The sequence below is a fragment of the Idiotropiscis lumnitzeri genome, chromosome 8, assembly GCF_059441095.1.
Source record: "Idiotropiscis lumnitzeri isolate Australia: NSW breed Sydney's pygmy pipehorse chromosome 8, RoL_Ilum_1.0, whole genome shotgun sequence".
NCBI classification, from domain to species: domain Eukaryota; kingdom Metazoa; phylum Chordata; class Actinopteri; order Syngnathiformes; family Syngnathidae; genus Idiotropiscis; species Idiotropiscis lumnitzeri.
Window position 1 is genome coordinate 17,396,435 of NC_142398.1, and position 22,166 is coordinate 17,418,600.

The 22,166-nt window shown below is 39.4% G+C and overlaps 1 protein-coding gene across 1 annotated transcript in view; it reads left to right on the forward strand.

The window, feature by feature from the left end:
* The window catches only part of sgcz (sarcoglycan zeta), a 191,528-nt gene that overhangs the window by 103,828 nt on the left and 65,534 nt on the right, over nt 1-22,166 (forward strand). Inside the window, exon 2 of the mRNA XM_088302779.1 lies at nt 13,951-14,160. Coding sequence (XP_088158905.1) covers nt 13,951-14,160 — 210 coding nt within the window. The remainder of the gene's footprint in view (nt 1-13,950; nt 14,161-22,166) is intronic.

Sequence of the window (22,166 nt, forward strand, 5' to 3'; positions counted from 1 at the left end):
ATGGAGCCACAACTTCCTGTGAGCTTGTGTGCAGTGCAGATACGCACACGATGCACCCAATCAAGAAAAACACACTTCAGCAGTGCCATTTATCAGCACGTGTGCCTGAACAGTGTGTTTGCGCTTCTACCTCAGAGTTTGCTTGCTATTTATTGTCAGTGTGTGAGATCTAGAGGAAAGCCTTGAGTCAAACTGTCAAGAAGTCAATATCACCAAGTCTACAGTGTCCTTGAGAAAGACACTGACGTGCTTTGTGGGAAGAAGATTACCACAGGTGCTGTGGCTGTTAGACGGGCAAATCTGTGGGAAAATATTTGCAATATTTCTTCGAAGGTTTGACTGTGACAGAAATTACAATTGTGTTTGAAGTTTGTTGCTTTGATGAATATTATTTGTTTCGCAGTGTTGGTCTTAATCTTAAAAAATGATCTCAAGACCAATTATCTTGGACTCTTGGCATGCGGAATTGACAAAAAGCTTTTTTTCTTTGTTGTGACAATGCCTTATGGTAATTAATCAATTCATAATCGGTCAAAGTATATTAATTAATTAGTACGTATGTAACACCAATAAAAATGTGCAAAAATCTTACTTCCAAATGCCAAAAATATTATTTCCTTGTTTCCGTTAGTGTTCAGTTCAAGTGAATTGTTAAAATTCCAACATGCCTTTCAATCAAATCTGCGCAGGGGCAGGCTAGACTGAGTTTTGGTATTTTTACAGACACACACTTGGCGCCGGTAAAAACGGGCTTTTTGTGCCATTGTGGGCAGGATCACTGCAGACTTAATTGGCTCCTCTGATTCCTTTTAAAATTGCCGTGCGAGAGGCGTACAATCCTTGAGACGGGAGGAGGAGAAACTGATTTTCTGGAGTCGATGCAGGAGGTCGAAGCATGCAAAAATACGATTGAAAGGAGCCACGAGTTGGACTCCTCAGATGGTTGATGTAAAGCACGGAGATCTCAGATCTTTTAAGTGGGCACTCATCTGTGTGCGACAGAACCCCGATAAGCCCCCTCATAGCTGGGAGTGATTTAAAAAAAATATAATAAAGATGATACTACTGCATTTGATAGTTGATTTATACGCCATTGTCATTTTATGAATCAAATACTTTGCCATCCCTCACACATGGCGTGCAGAATCTGTCTGCCTGTGCCCCGAACAAATTCCTCGAAATCACATAACACTACCTGTGGCAATCGTTATACGTGCTTCGATCAGGTTTAACGTTGCCCAGATTGTGTGATGCGCCAGGCACATGCCAAAAAAAAAAAAACAGGACTGCCAACATGCAGTCTGCTTAATTCTCAAAAAGAGGCTTAGACCGGCAAAAATGAAGACGCCCCAGTTGTTGTGCTCCAGCGCAGCTGTGCCATCTGCTCCTATCGAGACAAAGAATAGTTTATTTGAGCTTTTATATTTCTGGAAGCACTACTTGACTATAATTTCCTGTTGGCATCTTCAGACAACAGTTTTATGGAGACAATGAATGCATTTATCCTTTGTGGTGATCTTGGATGTTATTTACTGGATGGATGTAGGTTGACAAATGGTCTTAGAATTTCATCTTTAGGGCTAAAAAGCTAATTTTGTATATGATTTGCCTGCCTGAGAGGAAAACTGAACTTGCGCTAGCTGCAGCCAAGTGAACCACGACACCATCATTGAGTCGTCTTGCGTGCCTTTTCTGTTAAATTAATTTGAACTTATTGAGCGCACCGACTCGAGTATGTTATTTTCAACAGAGAAACGGAAAGCCTTTTGACAAAAGTACAGCGCATCAGCAAGAGTGTTGTATTTGTATCTAGAGATGAGCGCCAAACTTAATGTAAAGTAATCAAACAGAACAAATTCCCCAGGGAGTTCAATTCTCAAAGGGGCAAAATAATTGGAATGATAAAGGGATGCCATTAAAAAAAAAAAAAAACATTTTCAAGAGAATAGCATAGCACGATTGAGGAAACAAGTCTTGGATTAATATATTAATTTTCTTATCTCAAACGACTTCCCTATTACATGCCAACTTTGTCCGCCAGTTTATTCTCCTCATTCCATTTATTGTGTAGTGCTCACAGGTTGACATACGAGCAGTCCACAGAGAAATTCGGACATGAGTGACTGCCGGACATACATCACACACATCATTCACGCCTCACACTCTTTGGTCCAAGCTGTGAAAAGGGAGCTTTGAGCAGAGCTGTGGGGCTGACAACATAAGACTCAATTAGGATGTCAGAAAGAAATGCAAGTGGAGTGAATGATGGCCACGGAGGTAGAAATGTGAATGGCGCACAGGCAATGATAAACTCCACTGGGGGGGTGTGGGCAATGTTAAACTTCGAGATAAAAAGGAGATAGCGGACCGATTGGTGCTTTATGCTTTTCCATAATTACTCACTTAACCAAGAGAGTGACTGATGGAATGTAAAGAACGAGATTGGGCTAATAAGCGCTACGATAAGACCATGTGATCTATTGAGAGCTCCTTCAAAATGTACGTGTTTATCAAACTCATTTGATTTCAAAGCCATTTCACAGTATCATTTCAGACAGTTGAGTGATTTAATGGAGGGAAGAAAATATGTCGGTTGACCTAAACATTTGTACAAGGTTATGGGCAAGACAGTCAAAAGAAGACATGGAAATATTATAAATGATGATTCAATTTAAAGTTAAGACATATCGTATTTTCCGGACTATAAGCTGCTATTTTTTAAATTTTGAACCGTGCGGCTTTTCTGTGGATTTTTCTTTCAGCCATAGGGGCGCTCTATAGTTCAGAAAATACGCCAAATAAATCTTGATTTTTTTTTTCCTCTTGGGTCTGTTCATTACGGTTTATAACCTGGTGCGGCTTGTATATCACTTTTATTTTATTTATTTTATTATTTGGGGGTTGGCTTATATGCGGGTGCGCCTTATAGTCTGGAAAATACGGTGCTTGTCTGACAGTATTAGTGCTCAATGCTCTTTGAATGACGACTTGCTGATGGATTGTGCATATTAAACATTTATTTGCAAAGAAATATATTTTGTTTATATTTCATTTCTTTTACAGCCTTATCTCCAGTCATCGTTCAACCTTATATCACTTAGCACTCTGATGAGCGCTGATTCTGTCCTGTCCTCACAACACATCTACTTATATTATAAATGGTATACCCGATGAGCTGCCTCATCCAAGAGAATATGTGGTGAATTTGTAAACTGCACAAATAGTGGAAACATGACGACAGGGTAATGATGGAGGAGGCCAGCTCAGAGTCGGGTCATAAAGTCTATGTGCTGATTCTGTCACTGGCAAAAGATATCCACACAAATACACACACTGACACGCACTTTCAGCAGGCGTCCATCACACCTCTCACAGGGTGCCCTTGGAGAATGTTGTTCTTGCCATCTTCATGCAATCTCTTGGTTCATTCCCCTTTGTCTCAGGACTGTATCTTGTACTCACACCACATTTAGTGTTGTTCCACACCACTTTAGATAGCAGCAGAAAGAGAATGTTCTCTTTACCCTTCCTTCAAAGTCACAGCTCCTTTTGTCTAAATCACAACTCACACACAATTCTTAATCCAAGCAATTTGGCAGTGAAGGCTTCAACTTGCCAAACATTTTTAATGTGCTGTCAGGATTCTTGCCTGTGAGTGGCAGCTAAAGCGTCACTGCTGGTGTCACTTTTGTGGCGGAAAAGTAGTTGCATAAGTCACTGTGTTTTGAGGACTTCTTGAGGAAACCTGTTTACTGCCTTTAAGTAGCACATTAATAGCTGGAATAATTTTTGCAGTAACACACACACACACACACACACACACTTACAATTAACGTAATTATATAACATAATTTGCCCTGCTATTTTTCCAGAACCGGGCGAATCATTATTATTGACTGGTTGCCACTTAGTTTTTTTTTTTGTTTCCCAATAAGCCATGACAGAAATCTGACAGTGATAATGAGGCTTTAAAATCCTATGATTTTCTAATGCATGATAATTTGAATAATTATATCGACTGAAGGTATCCTTCCAATTTAGCAGTAAAACTGTGAACGTGTGTGGATGTTATAGGTCATACAGTCCTGTACAGTCCAAAAAATCTATCCTGTCATTCTAATTTCCCACAATTGCTAAAACGTTTTTAACCAAAATATATTTGAAATAAGCATAATGTAAACCGACCATTCCTTTTCTGTCTTGTCCGTGAGTGGGTCACTGTTTTGAAACGGTAAGTTTAATTGATATAATAACTCCACACTGAGTTTCTTTGGCAATGACATAATCATCAAAATATAAACAAACAGTATGATCGGCGTTAGCTTAGCGACTGATTATAACATTGTAATACTGCTTGATTAAGTTGCAGACGTCAGGATAGGGCGTATTTGTTCATGTTTCACAAAAACATGCGTACTTGTGTTCCGCATTGTGGGCTCGGCACAATGGGAGCAACACTCGCCGCCTTGCGAGATAGAAGAGGAGACGGCTAATTGGCTAAGAGCCACGAGTTTGTGACCACTGGTTGTCATGGTAACGAAAACCAAGTATGCCATGGGACGGGATGGAGGTTATATGGTACCGAAAAGTGATGGCCGGGCAAGAAAGGAAGCCAATACACATTTGCCATCAGACTTTAGGCAAGCCGTTAACTTTTTTTGCCTTATAAACGCAATCTGTGATGTCAGCTCACCTTTGTTAATCCCCTCTTTCTCCAACATTGAGTCTAATAATTACTTCAACCCTTTCAAAGTATGTTTTGGGATGTTGAGGGAGAAAAACAAACCTTTCTAATCCTCCAAATACTGTTGAATGTTGACCAGGTGGGGAGGTGACACATGCTCAAACAAATCCCGGCTGAGTTATCGTTTTATAACCTAATTAAATTACTCACAAAAGAATATTTTACTCATTTCATTCCTGATGTACGGCAAACTTTCCGCTTCTGGGACTTTGAGCTGGCAAGAATAACTGGACAAAGTGGCCAAAATGACATTTTTCAATCCTCAATTTACAGCTGATATTATGTATACAAGCAGTTTAAAATGAATGCCTCCTCCATTTCTCTTGTCATGCCGCCCAAATTTCCTCTCCTTTCACACCATCTGCTAATTAGTCTCATGGGACTTTGAAAAAAAAAAAAAAGAGAGACATCATTGGACAGAGATAAATCTCGACAGAGACAAATGAGAACAACTTTTCACTCAGGAGCTTCTATAAATAGGTTAGTATCATTTAACACCAAAGTTGGCTTTCAGAACCAGCATAACAATTTCAATGATGAGGGAACTGAAATGATGAAGAGAAACACATATGTAATTTAAAAACCCTGAGAAAAAAAAAACATACCGTAATTGCTCTGCATCAGCCTTTTATCTTCTCTAAAAAAACTGATTTAAATAAAAGGGTCATCGTCAAGGCTTTTTACATTAAACGTCTCATTTATATTTGGGCATTGTTATTGTGCCATTTGGGGAACGGTATTATCGAGGCTTCTAATTGGCTAAAATGTCACTGTATGTGTTTATAGCCATTATCTTGCTTGGCTGCCAGCAAATATGGAGTGAAACATTTCAAAATGAATCTTGGTGTAGATGTTTATTTAATTATTTTTTTTACTACAGGCCAGAGTTAACAGAAAAAGTTCAAAGAAGTTGCATGTGGTCGGTCCGAGTCCTTTGTTTCAAAGGTACATTTTCACAAAATCAAGCTGTGCAACAGTTGCAACCCTTGGTTGTTAAGGGAGTAACATTGCGTTCTGGCTGGCTGTTGATGTTTGAAAAAATATTAGAAAACAAAAAAGAGGTTATTACCATGACATTTCAGACAACTAAAGAAAATGCCCAAATGTTGCAACAAGCCGTAATTCAAATTGGAAAAAAACCAAACAAACTAGGTGGACTCTTCTTTGCTTTTTGTTTTGTTTTTATTTTATTTTTTAAAAGCACAAGATTAGATTTGCCATGAAATTGCCTCCATGGACTCCTCTCCTGTCTCCAATTTCCTGCTTATTACAAACCCAATTGCTCCACTTGCAAAGCCCCCCTCAATGAACTATTGCGCTTGATTGGCTTAGTTGAGGTTAGAGAGCATGGCTGGTGTGTATTGCGTATATGTTCAGCATTTTAGGAGATTTAAGGTAGCTAGTGAGAAGTTCACATTGTATCCGAATTTTGTGATTGAATCCATCGGATCTGTGAATTCCAACAGTACAGCCGTGGTTTTTCCTCACATATAAATTATGTTTATCTGACCACAAATGAATTACACTAATACATATTGGTGCTCTCTGCCAATATTGAACCAATTTATTCACTCATTTTTGCTGCGCCAAGATTGTGCTGCGACGCTCCTTGTGTGTTTCTACTAAACGATACCACCGCTTCCCTTTCTTTTACAATGCTGCAAATACAGTACATCAAACAAATAAAATATCAAAAGTATCGATAATTACATATGAGCGTTGAAATGTCAGACAGTATTGATCGCTTCTCCATACCAGAAGGCGTAATGGGTGTCTTGTCAGAGCACAATCGGTGCTCTTTTTGTTGTATTTACGTGCATACACACACAGACACACCCCCAATCGTCAGGCTCTTTTGAGTTGAGCATTGCGATGCAAAAAGACCATTACGGGAAGCTACCAAAACCTGCAATTCTGGACCACCAGCACAGCCTTGTTAGTGAATTCTGTGATGTAGAAAAAAACATTGTAGGCATGTTATTTAGCATTTACGGGTTAGGGTTAGGGTTAGGGTTAGGGTTTAGGGTTAGGGTTTAGGGTTAGGGTTAGGGGAAATTAGGGTTAGGGTTAGGGTTAGGGTTAGGGTTGGGTTTGGGTTTGGGTTTGGGTTAGGGTTAGGGTTAGGGTTAGGGTTTAGGGTTAGGGTTTAGGGTTAGGGTTAGGGTTAGGGTTAGGGTTAGGGTTAACCCTGCATTTTGCAAACATATTTAAACACATATACTATATAAAGACAACAATTTTTACGAATAACTCAAAAATATTAAATCATGTATTGTATTTGTATGTGCCTTGAAATTTGCTGATAAGTCCAAGGTTTCATCTCAATGTCTTCCCAATGTCAGCTGGGATAGACTCCGCCACCCCAGCAACCATAATAAGGACAAGTGTTCTGGAAAATAGATGGATGGAGTTGTCATCATGATTGGAAAAACATTTTGGGTGTGATTTCATCCTCCTGTACCTAGCTGCTTCTGTTCTATTTTCGATTTGGCATTGTTTGTTTAAATGGGAACAGCTGTTTTGCTTTGGGCTGCAAAATATCACACTTTCAAGTTCTCCTCACAATACGCCTGCAGAGCAATCTCGTAAATCTGCTGAAATAGTTAACGCCTCACCGCACAGGAGGCTTGTTTGCATGTGTTCTGATTTCCACACACTGTTTGTGTTTTCCTCTGTTTGATGGCGCCCGGAGAGACAGTCTCATATTGTAATTGTCCGTATTTTTAGACAGTTGTGTTGTTTTGTGTTGCTCATGTGCATGCTTGCTTGTGCTACCTACGTGTCTTCATGTTTGAGAATGACAACTTTATCCACTGGCTAAACACCTGAGTCCACAGTGACACACACTGGAATAGCCGGTGCACATACTTCCAAACTTTACATAAACTCATCAGTTGACAGAATGCACTGTAATTATTAATGTATTACTTGAAGCACATTATACATGAAAAAAATATTCTCAGCTACTGTGTACTGATTGATAAAAAGTGTGTTAGGAACCTGACCTTGCATGGTTTTAGTTGTCAAAAAAAACAAAAACGTTTCACCCATAGACAAACTCTCATGGGGAGAACAAGATGGCACTTCAAATTCTACAATGCACATATCATTGCTTCTACGAGTGTCACCCTGTCAAAGTAAACCCTAATAAACACATTTTCTGTTACTTAGAACAAGGGAATACTTTTTTTTTCCAACTCTGTTTTACCATGTGCTTTGCCTAAAAGCTGACACTAAAGAGCCTAATAGAAGATAAACAGAATGTCAGACATTTGAAGGCAATCTATTGATAGGATATAAGGAGATGAGCGGAGAGTGTGGCTGCGTTAGGCTGATTGTCAGACACATAAGATTGCCCCAAGCACTTCACATATACCAGGAAGAACAGACCTCATGCATACTAATTACACTACACACATTTCAAGAAGGAATCTTAAGTTGTGTCATTTTCTCTGCGTGTTCATGCACGCCTTGTTCTTCTCCATGCATTAAATCCACCTACATCCCACTGTCTGACTCCATAGCAAATTTCCATACAGTTCTCGACTGTATTTATTTATTTTTTTGCTACCCACCCTTTTGCAAAATTCAGCAAAGCAGTATCGGCCCTGACATTTACCTCACACCCCAAATGCATTAATATTCCCGTGGTTACATAATAAGACAGTATGACTATGCATCAGTGTCCAATTCAGGCCAGCCAGGCTGCAGCCTTTTGCTTGAAAATGAAACTTTTCAACTTGGCGATATCCCTGAGCCACATTGCTAGCAGGAATGACACGGTGTGATCTGACAACGGCTTTGAAGAAGCCCTTGTCGGATGATGCTAGCGTGATTGGCAATTTCTCCTAATGGATTTTGCAAGCTTTTTTACACAAAGTGCATCGGCAAGAAAGATGAAAGATAACTCCAGAACGTGATCCTCTTCCCCGTATTCTCATCTCCTGTCTGTGTATTAGTTTTTTATTAAATGAATCCTGTTGATTTTATTCTTCATCTTTGACGGGAAGTAAAGACAAATTTTCTATGTATGACTGATGTTTCAACATTTAAAATCTTTTCATCGTTTTTCTTTTACTTTGTCCTCTCATGTGTGTGTCTGTTTATTTATATTTGTAAAATTGGATTGTACCAATGATATATGATTCTATGACATATATCACGTAAACAAGTAAGTAAAAAAGTAGAGAGCAGAGTTAGAAGCAAGAACATGCCTTCGGTTCAGATTGTGTCTGATCGTATTTAAAGACTCTCCCAAGTCTCGACATTGCTTATTAGTGTTTCGTTAATTTACAATTCACTTAACTGGGCATACCTTGTGAGAATTAAGACGAATATGAAGCTGAATATTTTTTGAATCAGGGCCAGTTTCATGTCTTGTTTTCGGTTGTGAAATGGCCAAGCAGACAAGGAGCAATTAAATTTAAAAAGTATGTACAATTAAATTCTCCAAACTGAGACACCTCCCCACCGGGCGAAATAAAAGTGCTAAAATATTTTATGAAAGGTGCCCATGTCTCTTTTTCTTTTGATTTTTTTCCAGCACAGATCAAGACACAAATATGGCACAGTGCTTTCCATCCTTTCGAATTGTGAATCCACAGGACAGCATAAAAGTTTTTGATTTGTGTGACAGTATCAAGCGTTACCAACACCTACGGGGCTTAAAGTTCTCGGTCAATCCATACAGCATGCACATCTCGAGCCATGTTTAATTGCTTCTGAAATACGATTTAAAAAAAAAAAAAAAAAGTGTGTCCTTCTGGTACCAGCCATTCACTCGCAGACAAAAAGCCTTTAATACTTGACAAAGTCAAATCAAACTGTGATTACGTCATCTTCCGGAACTCTTTTTTTTTTTTTTTGGTGTTGGAACCATGCAATTAATAAATCCGTAATCTGACTAATCAGAATAATTAATATAATTAATCTGTGCACAATTTACCGTCGTGAATGACTGATTCCTTTAGCACCAAACCATTACAGCTATCATGTTCTGAAATGTATCTAACCAAACTATTTTCACTCGTATCTAAAAAAAAAAACTCTTGACTGTCAAGTTTGAGGCAACATGTCAGTTTTCTAACATTTCTCAGATAGTTGAAGTGTCCCGTGAAGTCAGACAATATGGGGACCAACCATTTGTATATATATTTTTTTAAATCTGAAATTGACCATATTTGAACATATGAGGTGATATTATTGAATATATATTTCCTTCACGGTACAAATCGACATTTCCACATTATGCTTTGGAACGAACAGTCTGGCAATGCACCAGTGGACATGTTTTGGTTTATTGCCACGTTGCATCATGGGTACATTCCTTAATATCTTATGACGGTTCAGTCACCCTGTATATGTGCTAAGTGAAGTGGAATAAAGCCCCTGAGGTGTAAAGACAGACACACTCGTAGAGAAAGCAAAGCGTTCATGCCACAGCGCTGGTCAGACTGGTGGCGATGCAGTGAGAATAATGATATATTTTATTATGGTTAGATGATGCACTTACAGTATATGCACCAACACAAATTGCACCCTCTAAAAGGATGACAATTAGAATAAATCAACAGCTCTCTCCTTCAATAAAACAGGGTCATTATAAAGATTATTTATTTCACAGCTGTGGTATTATAATGGCCTTCATTAGATTTGTCTAAGTAGTGGTAATACCTTTAACAAGTACGTGTATACCTGGACTGTGTTGTCGACACGTGCACACACATACACACAAACACACGTATATAATGAAAAAACAATGTTCTCCAGTTTCAATTGCACATGACTAAAATGTGGTAAATGTGTAATTTTTTTCTTTTCCTATAAAAAAAATTATAATAATCAAATGATATAGGTTACCGTATTTTCGCTACTTTTTTCCTTGATTTTGAACCATGCGGATAATACAGTGGTGCAGCTTGTCTGTGGATTTTTCTTTCACCGATAACACATTTTTTCAGGAAAGAAACTGCGGTTTATAGTCTGGTGCGGTTTATATTTATTTATATATATATATATATTATTTTTTATTTTTTTTTATTGTCTTTTTTGGGGTAGGGGGGTTGCTGTGGCTTATATGCGGGTGTGTCTTATAGTCTGGAAATTTTAACAAGAATAGAAATTTCAGTCCAATGAGAGAAAGTTTGCTCCAGCTACTATTGAAATCCACTTCAACTCACCAGGTAATCAAACTTGCTTGCGTCAGTTCCCTGAGAGGAACCAGGAGCATCTGGGGAGATAATGAGGATCATATCAACAGCAGGTGGCTGCTATGACAAAATCCAGACTTTTCCTTAACCTTACAAAAGTTCAATTTCACGCAATTTTAAAAAGGGGGCTTCCCTTTCTAAAAGACAAACAAGGCCCCTCTACCGAGGAAGATAATAGTTTCATATGTTGTCTGAGACCAATAAAACAAAACGGAAAGTCAGTGCTTTTTCATTTATTTTTTCTGTACACTAGCCAAGCGTCAGCATTTCTGGATTCCCATCGACGCTTGTTGGTATCATCGCATAAGAGAATGGAGAAAGAGCCTTTCAGCGTGAGAGGAAAACTACTGTTTTGTTAACAGTCATGCCGGCTCAGCAAATAGAGTAACGTGTGAGATTGTGATGAAGAAGTGCAGAAGAAATTAGGAGGTGAATAGGAAGACAGAGAAAGGGTATCTCGAAAGTGCAACGAAAAGAGAATTGTAGAGTCGGAGACGGACACAGATAGGTTGATTGTGGTGCCTTGTAGCCAGTGTCCATATCTCCTGCCACCAATGAATCCTGCAGCACGACAACTAATGGACTCAACCGTCCTCTGGTGTCTTATCTTCCCACTCTCTCATTCGCTCTCTTCTACACTCACTAGCCACTTCTGTACTCGCTACTGCTTTCTGCTTTATCCTCCGCCTGCCTCCACCTCCTCGTTCTCATTCTTATCCAGTTCTCGGCTCCACACTCACCGCTGCTCCCTCGCTTTCGCTTGCACTCTCAACCAATGAACGGGGACTCATGACAAAGGATACAAGTTTTCCCAAAAATGAAGTGTGTTTATTGCCCACAAAATAACACTGGCCAATGTTCATTTCGGTACCTCAGTTTATCAGAAAATATGATGAATTTCCAGAATACCATTGCTTTAATCAAATTAAGACAGCTGTTGCTTCTTTTTGCTGCTCTCAAAAGTGTCCAATCAATGCAGGAAAATTTGAGAATACAAAAACTATACAGGTTGTTGTGACAGAGCGAATTAGGAGAGGGAGCAGTTGATTGAAACGCGATTTAATAATTGTTTCACTAGAGATTAAAATTCCATCCCAGCGATGGAACGGAAAGGTCGATTTGGATTTGATTAATTGTTCAGCCCAAATACTTGACGAATAAAGAAGATAGACAAAGCGTAATGGGGATCGGGACTTACACTTTGTATTGGCAAAAACGGAAGACTACAATAAAGGTAAATCATTTTAAACAAATCGGTGCCCTTGGTCTTCTGTTTAGAAAAAAGCTCCGCACTTACAAAACAAAAAAGAAGATGAGGCAAAAAAACGTGTCGAAACATCCATCCCTCCACAATTTATCCTATTCTTGATCGTGGGGCAAACAAGGCAAGTCACAGTATGTGCTCCATCCTGAATTCAATCCGTCCATCAAATCAAAGGCTTATCATGTGTAAGGCTGTTGGAGTCTATCCCAGTTGGCATAGGGTGCGAGGCAAGGCCTGGGATTGATCGTCAATCGCAGGGCTGACACATGGAAACAGACAACTAATTACTCTCACATTCACACCTATGGGCAATTTATAGTCTTCAGTTCACTTAAAATGCATTTTGGTACTGTGAGGGGAAGCTGTAGGGCCTGGTGGGAAAAAATAACAGCAGAGGAGAGTCAACAGTACTACTTTGGCTCGAGTATCAGTGCCACAGCTAAACATTTTCTCTATTACACAGTAATAAATGTATCGTATTAAATAAAGGGCGGCACGGTGGTCAACTGGTTAGCACGATGGTCACACAGTGCAGAGCTTCCTGTGTGGAGTTTGCATGTTCTCCCTGTGCTTGCGGTGGGTTTCCTCCCACATTCCAAAAACATGCATGGCAGGTTGATTGAACATTCTAAATTGCCCCTAGGTGTCTGAGCGCGGATGGTTGTTTGTCTCTCTGTGCCCCACGAATGGCTGGCAACCAGTTCAGGGTGTACCCCGAGATAGCTGGGATAGGCTCCAGCGCCCCCCCACGACCCTCGTGAGGACAAGCGGCACTAATAATGGATGGATTGTATTCAATAAAAATGCATTGTATAATTCAGTCCATCTACTTTCGACAAATAAACATCTCTCTCAAAAGAACGCCCCCTTTTTCCTTCAGGACAAGGCTTGTAATTTTAATTACTTCAGTCGATAGATGCTATTGTTCTCACATTGGTATTAAAGAGGTAACGGCTGATCCCATTTGGACCACATTGCTTAGCAAAGCAACAGCCCTCGGGCATGTAATCAGTCTATCGGATGAATTAAAGTGTAAAGTCTTACTGAATGTTGCAAACGAGACATTGCATAAAATAAAATAAAATTGTTCAGCCAAGTGACACACCTTGTTCGTCCTTTTTATATATTTCTGAAATCAGATAAGCCACCCCTGACTGGACGCCCCCTTCTTGGGCATTTGTTTCCTTATATGGCCTCTGCCACCATTTGTGGAAATACAGAAATACTGCTCTGCCTCTATCCATCTTGTTCATCCTTCCTGTCTCCGTTTCTACTACTGGTATTGAATTTTCATTTGTCTTTTCTTACCCACGGTCTCACCATAAACAAGATGCGTCGTAAAATGCCAATCGTCAAAAGAATAACCCAATAATGGATCTTCATCTCAAATCAATCTTCATTTTCTAAATGTGTGGCCAAAGTGGTTTTCAATAGCCATTCCACAAACTGACAAAGTTAACTGAAATGGAGGTTATCACGTATGCGCTAAAAATGTGGAATGAGAATTTGGCAAATGAGGCTGTTATATGTGATCCTAAAAAAATTTATGTTTGTATTTAGACTTGGTGAAGCAGCATGTGGCATATTTAGCGTGAAAGTAAGACGTATACTGTATTCCGTCCATCTGTTCTATACAATCTCTCCACTTATTGCAAAAATAAAAACAAAAAGATTCCCAGTGTGTATAATATTTTCAAAAACTATTCAATAAACATTACTTTTTTTTTTTCCAGATGACTCAGGAGCAGTACATCCTAGCAGCCCAGCCGAACTCCCTGCACCAGCGGGAGTCGTCGGTGTGCGGAGGCCAAGTGTATCCCGCGGTGGGAATCTACGGCTGGAGGAAAAGATGCTTGTACTTCTTCATTCTCCTTCTTGTCGTCACCATGATTGTCAACCTGGCGCTGACCATCTGGATCCTCAAAGTCATGAATTTCACTCCGGTAAGAGGCGAGTTGTCTGTGTGTCATTAAAATGACAAAATGTTTTATGGTCCGGTGCTCGTGGGGGAGTTTATGTGAACAACGCTCTTCAGGGGTGCTTTAAAAGCTTTGCTGTCAGGTAAAAGACAGCTTGTATTGTTTGTAAACTAGTCAAAAATGAAAGTTGGTGTGATGTCTGTCCGTGGTATGGATCAATTTCCGCTTCGTTTGCACACTTGGTTAGTCTGAAAATTATGGGATGGTCCACTAGGACAGCGAGTAGAAAAATAAAAATAAATAATGCTCGATCTAACGACTAAATCATGTGATCTAGCTTGCTGATGCATTATTACCTGCCAGTGTTTTGTCAAAAAGATTTTAAGAGCAACATTATCACAACCTATAAACCTGATCGCCAATCAGTATGGCTTCATCTCCTTTCAAACTTTCAGACTCTATAAACGTGTCGCCCGAGTGTTACAGCTCCCAAGCAACCAATATCGCCGATCGCCTCAAGGCATCGAAAACTAAACTATGATGGCTTGGTATGCAAATGCAGCAGCATTTCATATGGTTTATGTTTCAATATATATAAGAGAATATAAGAGGAGCAGTAAAAAAAAATAAGATAAAAGGAAGGAGGGATGCCGTTAAAAAATATGCATGCTGCGGGAAGGCAGCCAGCGCAAGGTATAAAACGAGCCGAGGATATTTCATAGGCTAACGGTGTGGAAAAGCGTCATAACGCATTCATAAAGGCAAGAGGTGAGAAAAGGAGACGGAAACATCAATAAAAACAAGTCAACGTGAAATAAATTAAGAATGATATGAATACATTCAATGTTAGCCATATAACAAACTGTGCAGTCATTTTGGTGATTTGTTTCTAAACATGTTAAAGTGCTGAAAATGTGCCGACAGAAAAATTTAGTATTGGATTGTTGCGAGAAATAGCCAGCTTCCTTGCTAGTGGGACCTATGCGACCAGTGTTGGGAAAGTTACTTCTGAAATGTAATTTATTGCATATTACTAGTTACTCGGATCTGAAAGTAATACGTTACTTTACTATAATCTAATAATAATGTAATATAACTGTAGGTGGTAAAGTTAACCCGTAATGAGGATACTTAACTATATATCACAGTGCGGGGTCATGTACACTTAAGGTACTGCAAACACAACCTTCACCTGTCAACCGAATGTGTTCATTCTGTTCAAAAATCTCACGCGTTTGGGTTCAAATTTTTTTTGGTGAGTGTTGATAAAAACGCATAAGCCAGTTTGGCCGTTGATGCATGACACGACGCATCAGTCCGATTTACTTTGGGTGGGGCATCAAGTCTCGAGCATCCATCGTAACCGGGACGATTCTCCTAGAATTGTATCACATTTGAATTTTCCGGCTGCATGTTAACGACCGAAAGAATAATTTGCTGAGACCAACGTTGACAATCACAAGTGTGGCTTAATAATAATAATAATCCAACAGATTTCTGCACAAGCGGACACACAAAGTGCTCACAATGGATACATTATTCACAGCTCACCAAACAATGGATGGATTTATAATATAAATCAATAATTTTAGTCATCTTTAGACTTTTAAAATTGAAAAGCCGAAATAAGACAGCAAAAAATTACTTTTTTTAAATAAATAATGTACTTTACAGTCATGCATGTACAGTCATCTCCCTTCAAGCATTTTCTTGGTTGCTCCATTGATCGATTTTCCTGCTTGCCAGAGTAAAAAGTAAATGGATGATGAGTTGGCAGGTGGGTGTTGGAATGTCAGAAAAGCTTTCAGCTGCATTCCCAGTATTGCACAACTAAACAGGATCACAAACGCTCGGGCTCAAGCATGCTGATGATACGATGATGGAATAAGCATTGTCACGTGTTGTTCAAGTGGAGCGTTGCAGTTTTCCATTCATTCGGTGAATTGTTGAAATTCTTCTTTTGTGTGTTGACAAGGACACTTTTGACATTTTCTTGCTCTACTCAAATCTGAAAGGCTTTGAGCAATGCCATCTGATCATATGGCTCGGCTTTTTGATGTCGTCTTTTCCTGTGCTGGAGTTAAAACTACAGTTCCTGACTGCATCCGTTGTATTTTTAACCCTTGCTATGAGTCCCACTCCACTCCCACGGTTCAATTTTGGGGTCCCTGCCGTATTTGCCAGGGTTGGTATTTGCTTTCACTGCTTTGATGGGTGACAGATCGACGTACCGCGAAGCAATGACGATACTTTCTTCTTAAGGACACCTTTTTTCCCTGTCTGAAATAAAATTCTTGAACTTCAACGAAAATAAAAAAGAGGTTTTGGCATTTAGTACTTGTAGTCCTTGGAACTCTCGTACTGTTAGATTGGTCTTCCTGGTGTCATATTTCAACCTAACAGTCTTGATTTGTGTTTTTTCAAATGGACAGTGATTTTAATGTACCAGTAAAATGTTCTTGTTAAATCCATCTTTTTTTTTTTTTTTCAAATCTTAGGCATCTGGTTACAGCAGTTCTCTCATTTCAGAGCAGCATTGAGCATTTAAAAAAAATTTTTATTCTTCTGACTCATCAATGTTTTAGTGCTTTATTTTGTTTTTTTACTGTATGTAGCTGTGTTTTTTTTTTCAATTGTTCTATGACTAAAGTTGAGTTGAAAGAGTTGAGACGTTGCCTTATTCTGTTCCAGAGGTGGCAAATCCAGATCCAGAAAGTGCTTCTTTTCAACCAGCAGCTCCCGCAGCTTGTTTACCCATAAAGCACCTGTCCCTTAAGTCACACTGTGGCAGTTTTTTTTTCATTTTCTGGTTCTGGATTTGCCACCCCTGTTTTGTTCTGACTGAAAAGGCTGAGCAATAAGAGAGTTGCTTTTGAAGAGACAGTTTTGGCAATAAATTATAGTGGAAGGCATTGACGTTTGGCTCAACCTGTGTTTGAAAGGCACGGTGAGTCAGTGAGGATATTCATATACGCACATTGTGCCAGCATTTATTCAGCACCTGCTCGTGCTGATGTGCGTCAGTGCAAGCCTGTCTATTCATGCATTCATGTGTGCCTTCCTCTTTCAAAATGTGAGCATTTGCTGCAGAAATATTAATTTTCAGCTGACATTCCATTTATTCTGCTTTCCTCCTCAAGGTTGTGCTACAACTTTCCAGTTTGAATCCTTCATCACCAATGATACCAGAGGAAAATGGGGGAAAAAATGATTATACTCAAAATAGACGATGGAGGTCTAACTTTACCATCAGTTTGTGATGAATTGTTTTTTTATGGAAATTAGCTAAGATTAATATTAATTTAAAAAAATTATATATAGATATATATTTATATATATCTATATATATATATTAGGGCTGTCAAAATTAAAGCGTTAACTCAGGTGATTAATCCAATTTTTTTTACTTCATATTTGGTGATTTTGCATCAATTCCAAGATATTATCATATATTCCCGTATGATATACAAAAAAGACTGGAGAATCTATAATTGGTATTTGTTAACCGTGAACTGCATTTCAATGTAAATGACATGAATGCATGAGTATGCAAGGATTAACAAATTCCTGACAAATTAATATGATGTGACATGCTTGTAGTTTCAAGTGCAATTAATTAGATTTTCTCATTTTAACCAACTGTAAATATAAATGTCATATGAAGGCAGATTACTGCGAGAAGGGAGAAAGGCTAAAGCTTTCCGAATCGCATGCAAAGTATCGTCTTACTGATTTTTAGCCGGACCATTTGAATTTGTCATTTCCTTTGGTTGAAAAGGGCGATAGGTACACGATCTCAATTAGTGACCGAGCTGCACTTTGCTGTCACGGCTGCCGTAGTCATTCATGCTCACCAGATTTGTGTATATTGTCACACTTGCCAAGAGTAGGTTAAGTCCTTTAGCAAATATATGCTGAGATCTCGGTGGAAAAAGGAGCAAATTTATTTATATACAGTACAGAATGTGGATATGTTATTGTATGTGTGTGTGTGTGGGGGGGGGGTGTATGTGATTGTTTATTTACATATGTTTGTTCGCGAAAAAAAATGTGCCCCATTGTGCAGGCTCGACTTCTCCCATGCGTTCTCTGGTTAAGCTTCTCAGGGACACGATGAGCTAATCGGTTTTGCTCCCTGATGGAGTGGAAATGAGAGGTTGCTCTGCAAGGACAGTAAGGCAGAATGTGAAATACGAAAAGTGGCTGTATGAGTGTCAGTGACCTCACCCATGGGTTGCTCACTGCTCAAGAACTCATCGACAATCCACGATAAAAGCATAAATGTGACAATGTCAAGCTATTGTAAAAAAAAATATATATATATAAAAACTGGTCGCCCTGTAGAGTTAGCTGTATTTATTGCACTTCATCCCTTTGCTCAACATAAACGCAACTTCCAATGCTTATATCTTGCACGAGATTGGCCATGACGATGATTTGCCAATCAAGTTTTTGCACGTTTGTATGTTATTAAATTTGAAAGTTTCTGGACATTCGATTTTTCTAGGTTGCACTTTACTATATTCGGTGGTTAAGTATGTGTGTGCTGTAGAAGGCGGTATTAGCACGGAAACCTGCTTTACTCAGCTCCTCTCCCCGTCAGCATCATTACGGCTGCTGCTCACACCTGCACACTCGAGTTCATTGCATACACACACTCATGCACACATTTTTCTCATTTTCTCAGTTACAGTGCTGACCTCAGGTAATGGGAGAGTCCGGCGTGAAATGTACTGTCCTCCTTTGACTCACACACTCTTACACACAAACACACTCACCTACACACTAACACTTACATGTACACTGAGAGGTTAATGTCACATAAAAATTAGACTTGGAGTGGTGACACACTTAAATTCTTTGGATAGCCGCTTCATATGCAGCTGGGTGCACAGACACAAGCTCACACACACACGCTCTCGTGCAAGCACACTCACACAATGAAATTAAAATGATTGCTTTCTTCAGAACATATTGCTTCGCATCTCTATCAATGTTAAACTGGCAGGATTTGAAATTTTGTGAACCAGTGCTCACGATTTCAAAATTAGCGTATTTTCACGACTATAAGGCGGAACATAGTATAAGGAGCTGTCTCAGTTATCAGTTTTATTCCGTATTATTGCATACAAGCACGGTAAAACATACGCTAACCTGAAACTCTCGTAACATGCATGCACGCTAAAACGTATGCTAGCATGCATGCTAGTTATGTTTTTAAAAAGACAGCAGGAGCAAAACTGAGTTTGGTTGTACTTTATTGAAGTATTTAACACTCCAGAGTCCCACTCGTCATCGTCAGAGTCAGTCTCGTTGCCGTGCGCCACCTCACAAATTATTGCGGCTTTTGTGAACGCTCGAACAACAGTGCAAGCAGAGACATTAGTCCAAGCATCCGCAATCCATTTGTAAATTGCGGTGTAAACCACCAGGCGCTGCCTCCCAGTCTTCGTAAAGCTCTTTTCGGCATCTGTCGTCCATCCATTACTTTGAACGCCTTGTTTACACCCAACGCCATGATGGCAAGTTCCGAGTACATTTGCTACCGTATACCTGCTACCTACTGGGGTCGTGCCTATAAGGTCCTCCTTCACTTGCACACTCCCCCCCTTTAACGTCCGCATGCTGTCCGCAGTCACGAAGCGTCGGCTTCCAGGAAATGCTCCGAGTCATTCAAGCAGATCACTCATCAAAGTGCCACAACAATATTTCTAGATTTTGGAACATGTTGCACACAAGGCATGGTGCATTATAAGGTGCCCCGTTTTGGACGAAATGGAAGACTTACAAGTGGTTGTGAAATTACGGTGCTTGGTTTCATGTAAATACCAGAACAGTCACTTGGTCATGAAATAAGTAAAAAAAAAAAGGCCCATATATACGGTAGAAACCATATATTTTGCTTAAAATTGATTACGTTTCTGTAAGATACTGTAACTCTTACTTTGAGTATGAGAATATATTTTTAAAAGAGCAATACAATGTTGTATTTTCTCAAACCACAATTAATAGAACAGGACATTACTGTCACTTTATATTTACATTTTTGGAATGAGTTTCAAATCAAAGAGGTTATAAACGTCTTTGAGTCCACGTGGGTGGGGGGGGGAACACAAAGCATGAGATTACCACCTCTGTAAAAGCAAAGATATTTTTATAGTGTCAGCAACATTTTCAGTTTGATGTTGGAAAAGAACATAAAAACCTGATTTGTGCTTTTATGCATAAAGCCAAACGCCTGTGACAGCTAAATTTGATTTAGTCAGCACTATAGTCTTATTATCTTCAGTAGCAATATGTCAAGAATGACACAAAAAACACACACGGTGAGCCAAAATGCTTCCCTACTGTGTGTACAGCTCTATAAGATCTACAGTCTACACGATAGGTGTTTGCGTGTGTGCGTGCGTGTGTGTGTGTGTGTTTACGCGAGTGTTAAGATGAGGATTTTACATTTAGTGTGTCTTTAATGTATGTGCTGGGATGTGAAGTAGCCATCAGTCAGCACTTTTATACTTGTTATCTCTGCTGGCACTCGATCATAGATATTAACAATGATAAATAATGAACAAACACTCATCTTTCAGGGCCCTTGAGTGTGTGTGTGCGCGTGTGTGTGTGAACAGGGGCAAGTGTGCTAGTTTAAGTGTTTGTCTCGGCGTGTCTTAAGGGATCGGGTTGATTGTGCTTACTTTTATGCTGACGGTCTTGTTTGCGTGTTATTTCCTGTGTGTTGGTTTCATGCGACATGTAGCAGAGGTGGCAGGTTGCTCGCAGAGCTCCTGACTTAAGTAGACTGCTACGTTAAAAGTTATTAATATTGTTAGTGTGGGTTGAATACGGGATTGAAATAATGCTTGATCCCGAGGTGAGACGTACTGTGGCGAGCAATCATTCATCGCTAGCGATCATTCATCCACCTTATCGTCTCATTAAAATCATTGTCCCGCCTAATTTCCCTCCCGTATTTTCGAATGTGATATTCCAGAATGAAAACGTTCAGCGGCGGCATTTCAAGAGATACTCTGATGTCTTCCACATTTAAGGACGCTTGATATTAGTGAGAAATGAGACGGGAGAGCACGTTACCCCGCTCCAATTTTAAAGGCTGTCTCTCTCGTTATCACGTAAACCGTAGATGGGGTGCGACAATAAAGAAATGAGACTGTCGTGACCAAGCGTTGCAATTTGGCTAACTGCTTATGTCACAGTGTTGTGCAGCTTGAAATATATTTTTGCAGCCCCACTAGTCGAATTGTATTTAACATTCCATTTGTGGAATATGAGTTAAGCGATGAAATCCACTTATTTGTGTCTATCTCAGAGGGCGGCCATTTTGTTACTTGCTGTTGACTGAAAATGTCATCACAGTTGTCAGGTCGCATCCAATCAAGTTTCAGCTTCAGAAAACAGGTGAGCTGTGATTGGTCGTTACCGGAGCACTGAGCAACTGTGACGTCGTTTTCAGTCGACATAGTGACAAAATGGCCGCCCTCTGAGTTGGCGAAAAACGGGTGGATTTTACTGCTTTACTTAAATTCCACAAATGTAATATTAGCCAGAATGCCATCTTCAGAATAGTGGGCCTACATAGAACATTATTGCAAAGATTTTTTTTTTTGGGCGGGGAGTGACTTCCGCTTTAAAAAGGAGCTTGAATAGAATAATAACTAGAAAACGAGAAAATCAGAATAAGTCTTTGTGTTGTGGTTCAAAATAGTTTTGTTACTCATGATCAATGACAAAATCCGTTCATGTAATTTGCAATATGTAAATGACAAGATTCAACATTACTGTCTCCACTAATTTAAAAAGAAGGTTTCAGGTTACAGCCTAATGTTAATACAGATGATCATAAGCATTAGCAATTTTTAACTTATTACAGTCGTCTCCTGATTTCGGAAAATCAAAGATTGAAAAAAAACGTTTCATCAAAAATCGCCAATATGAGACATGTCCTCGGCATAACCAAGCACAAACTGTCTGTCAGTAAAGCGTTTCAGCTCCATAATTACCGTTTCTCCGCCTGG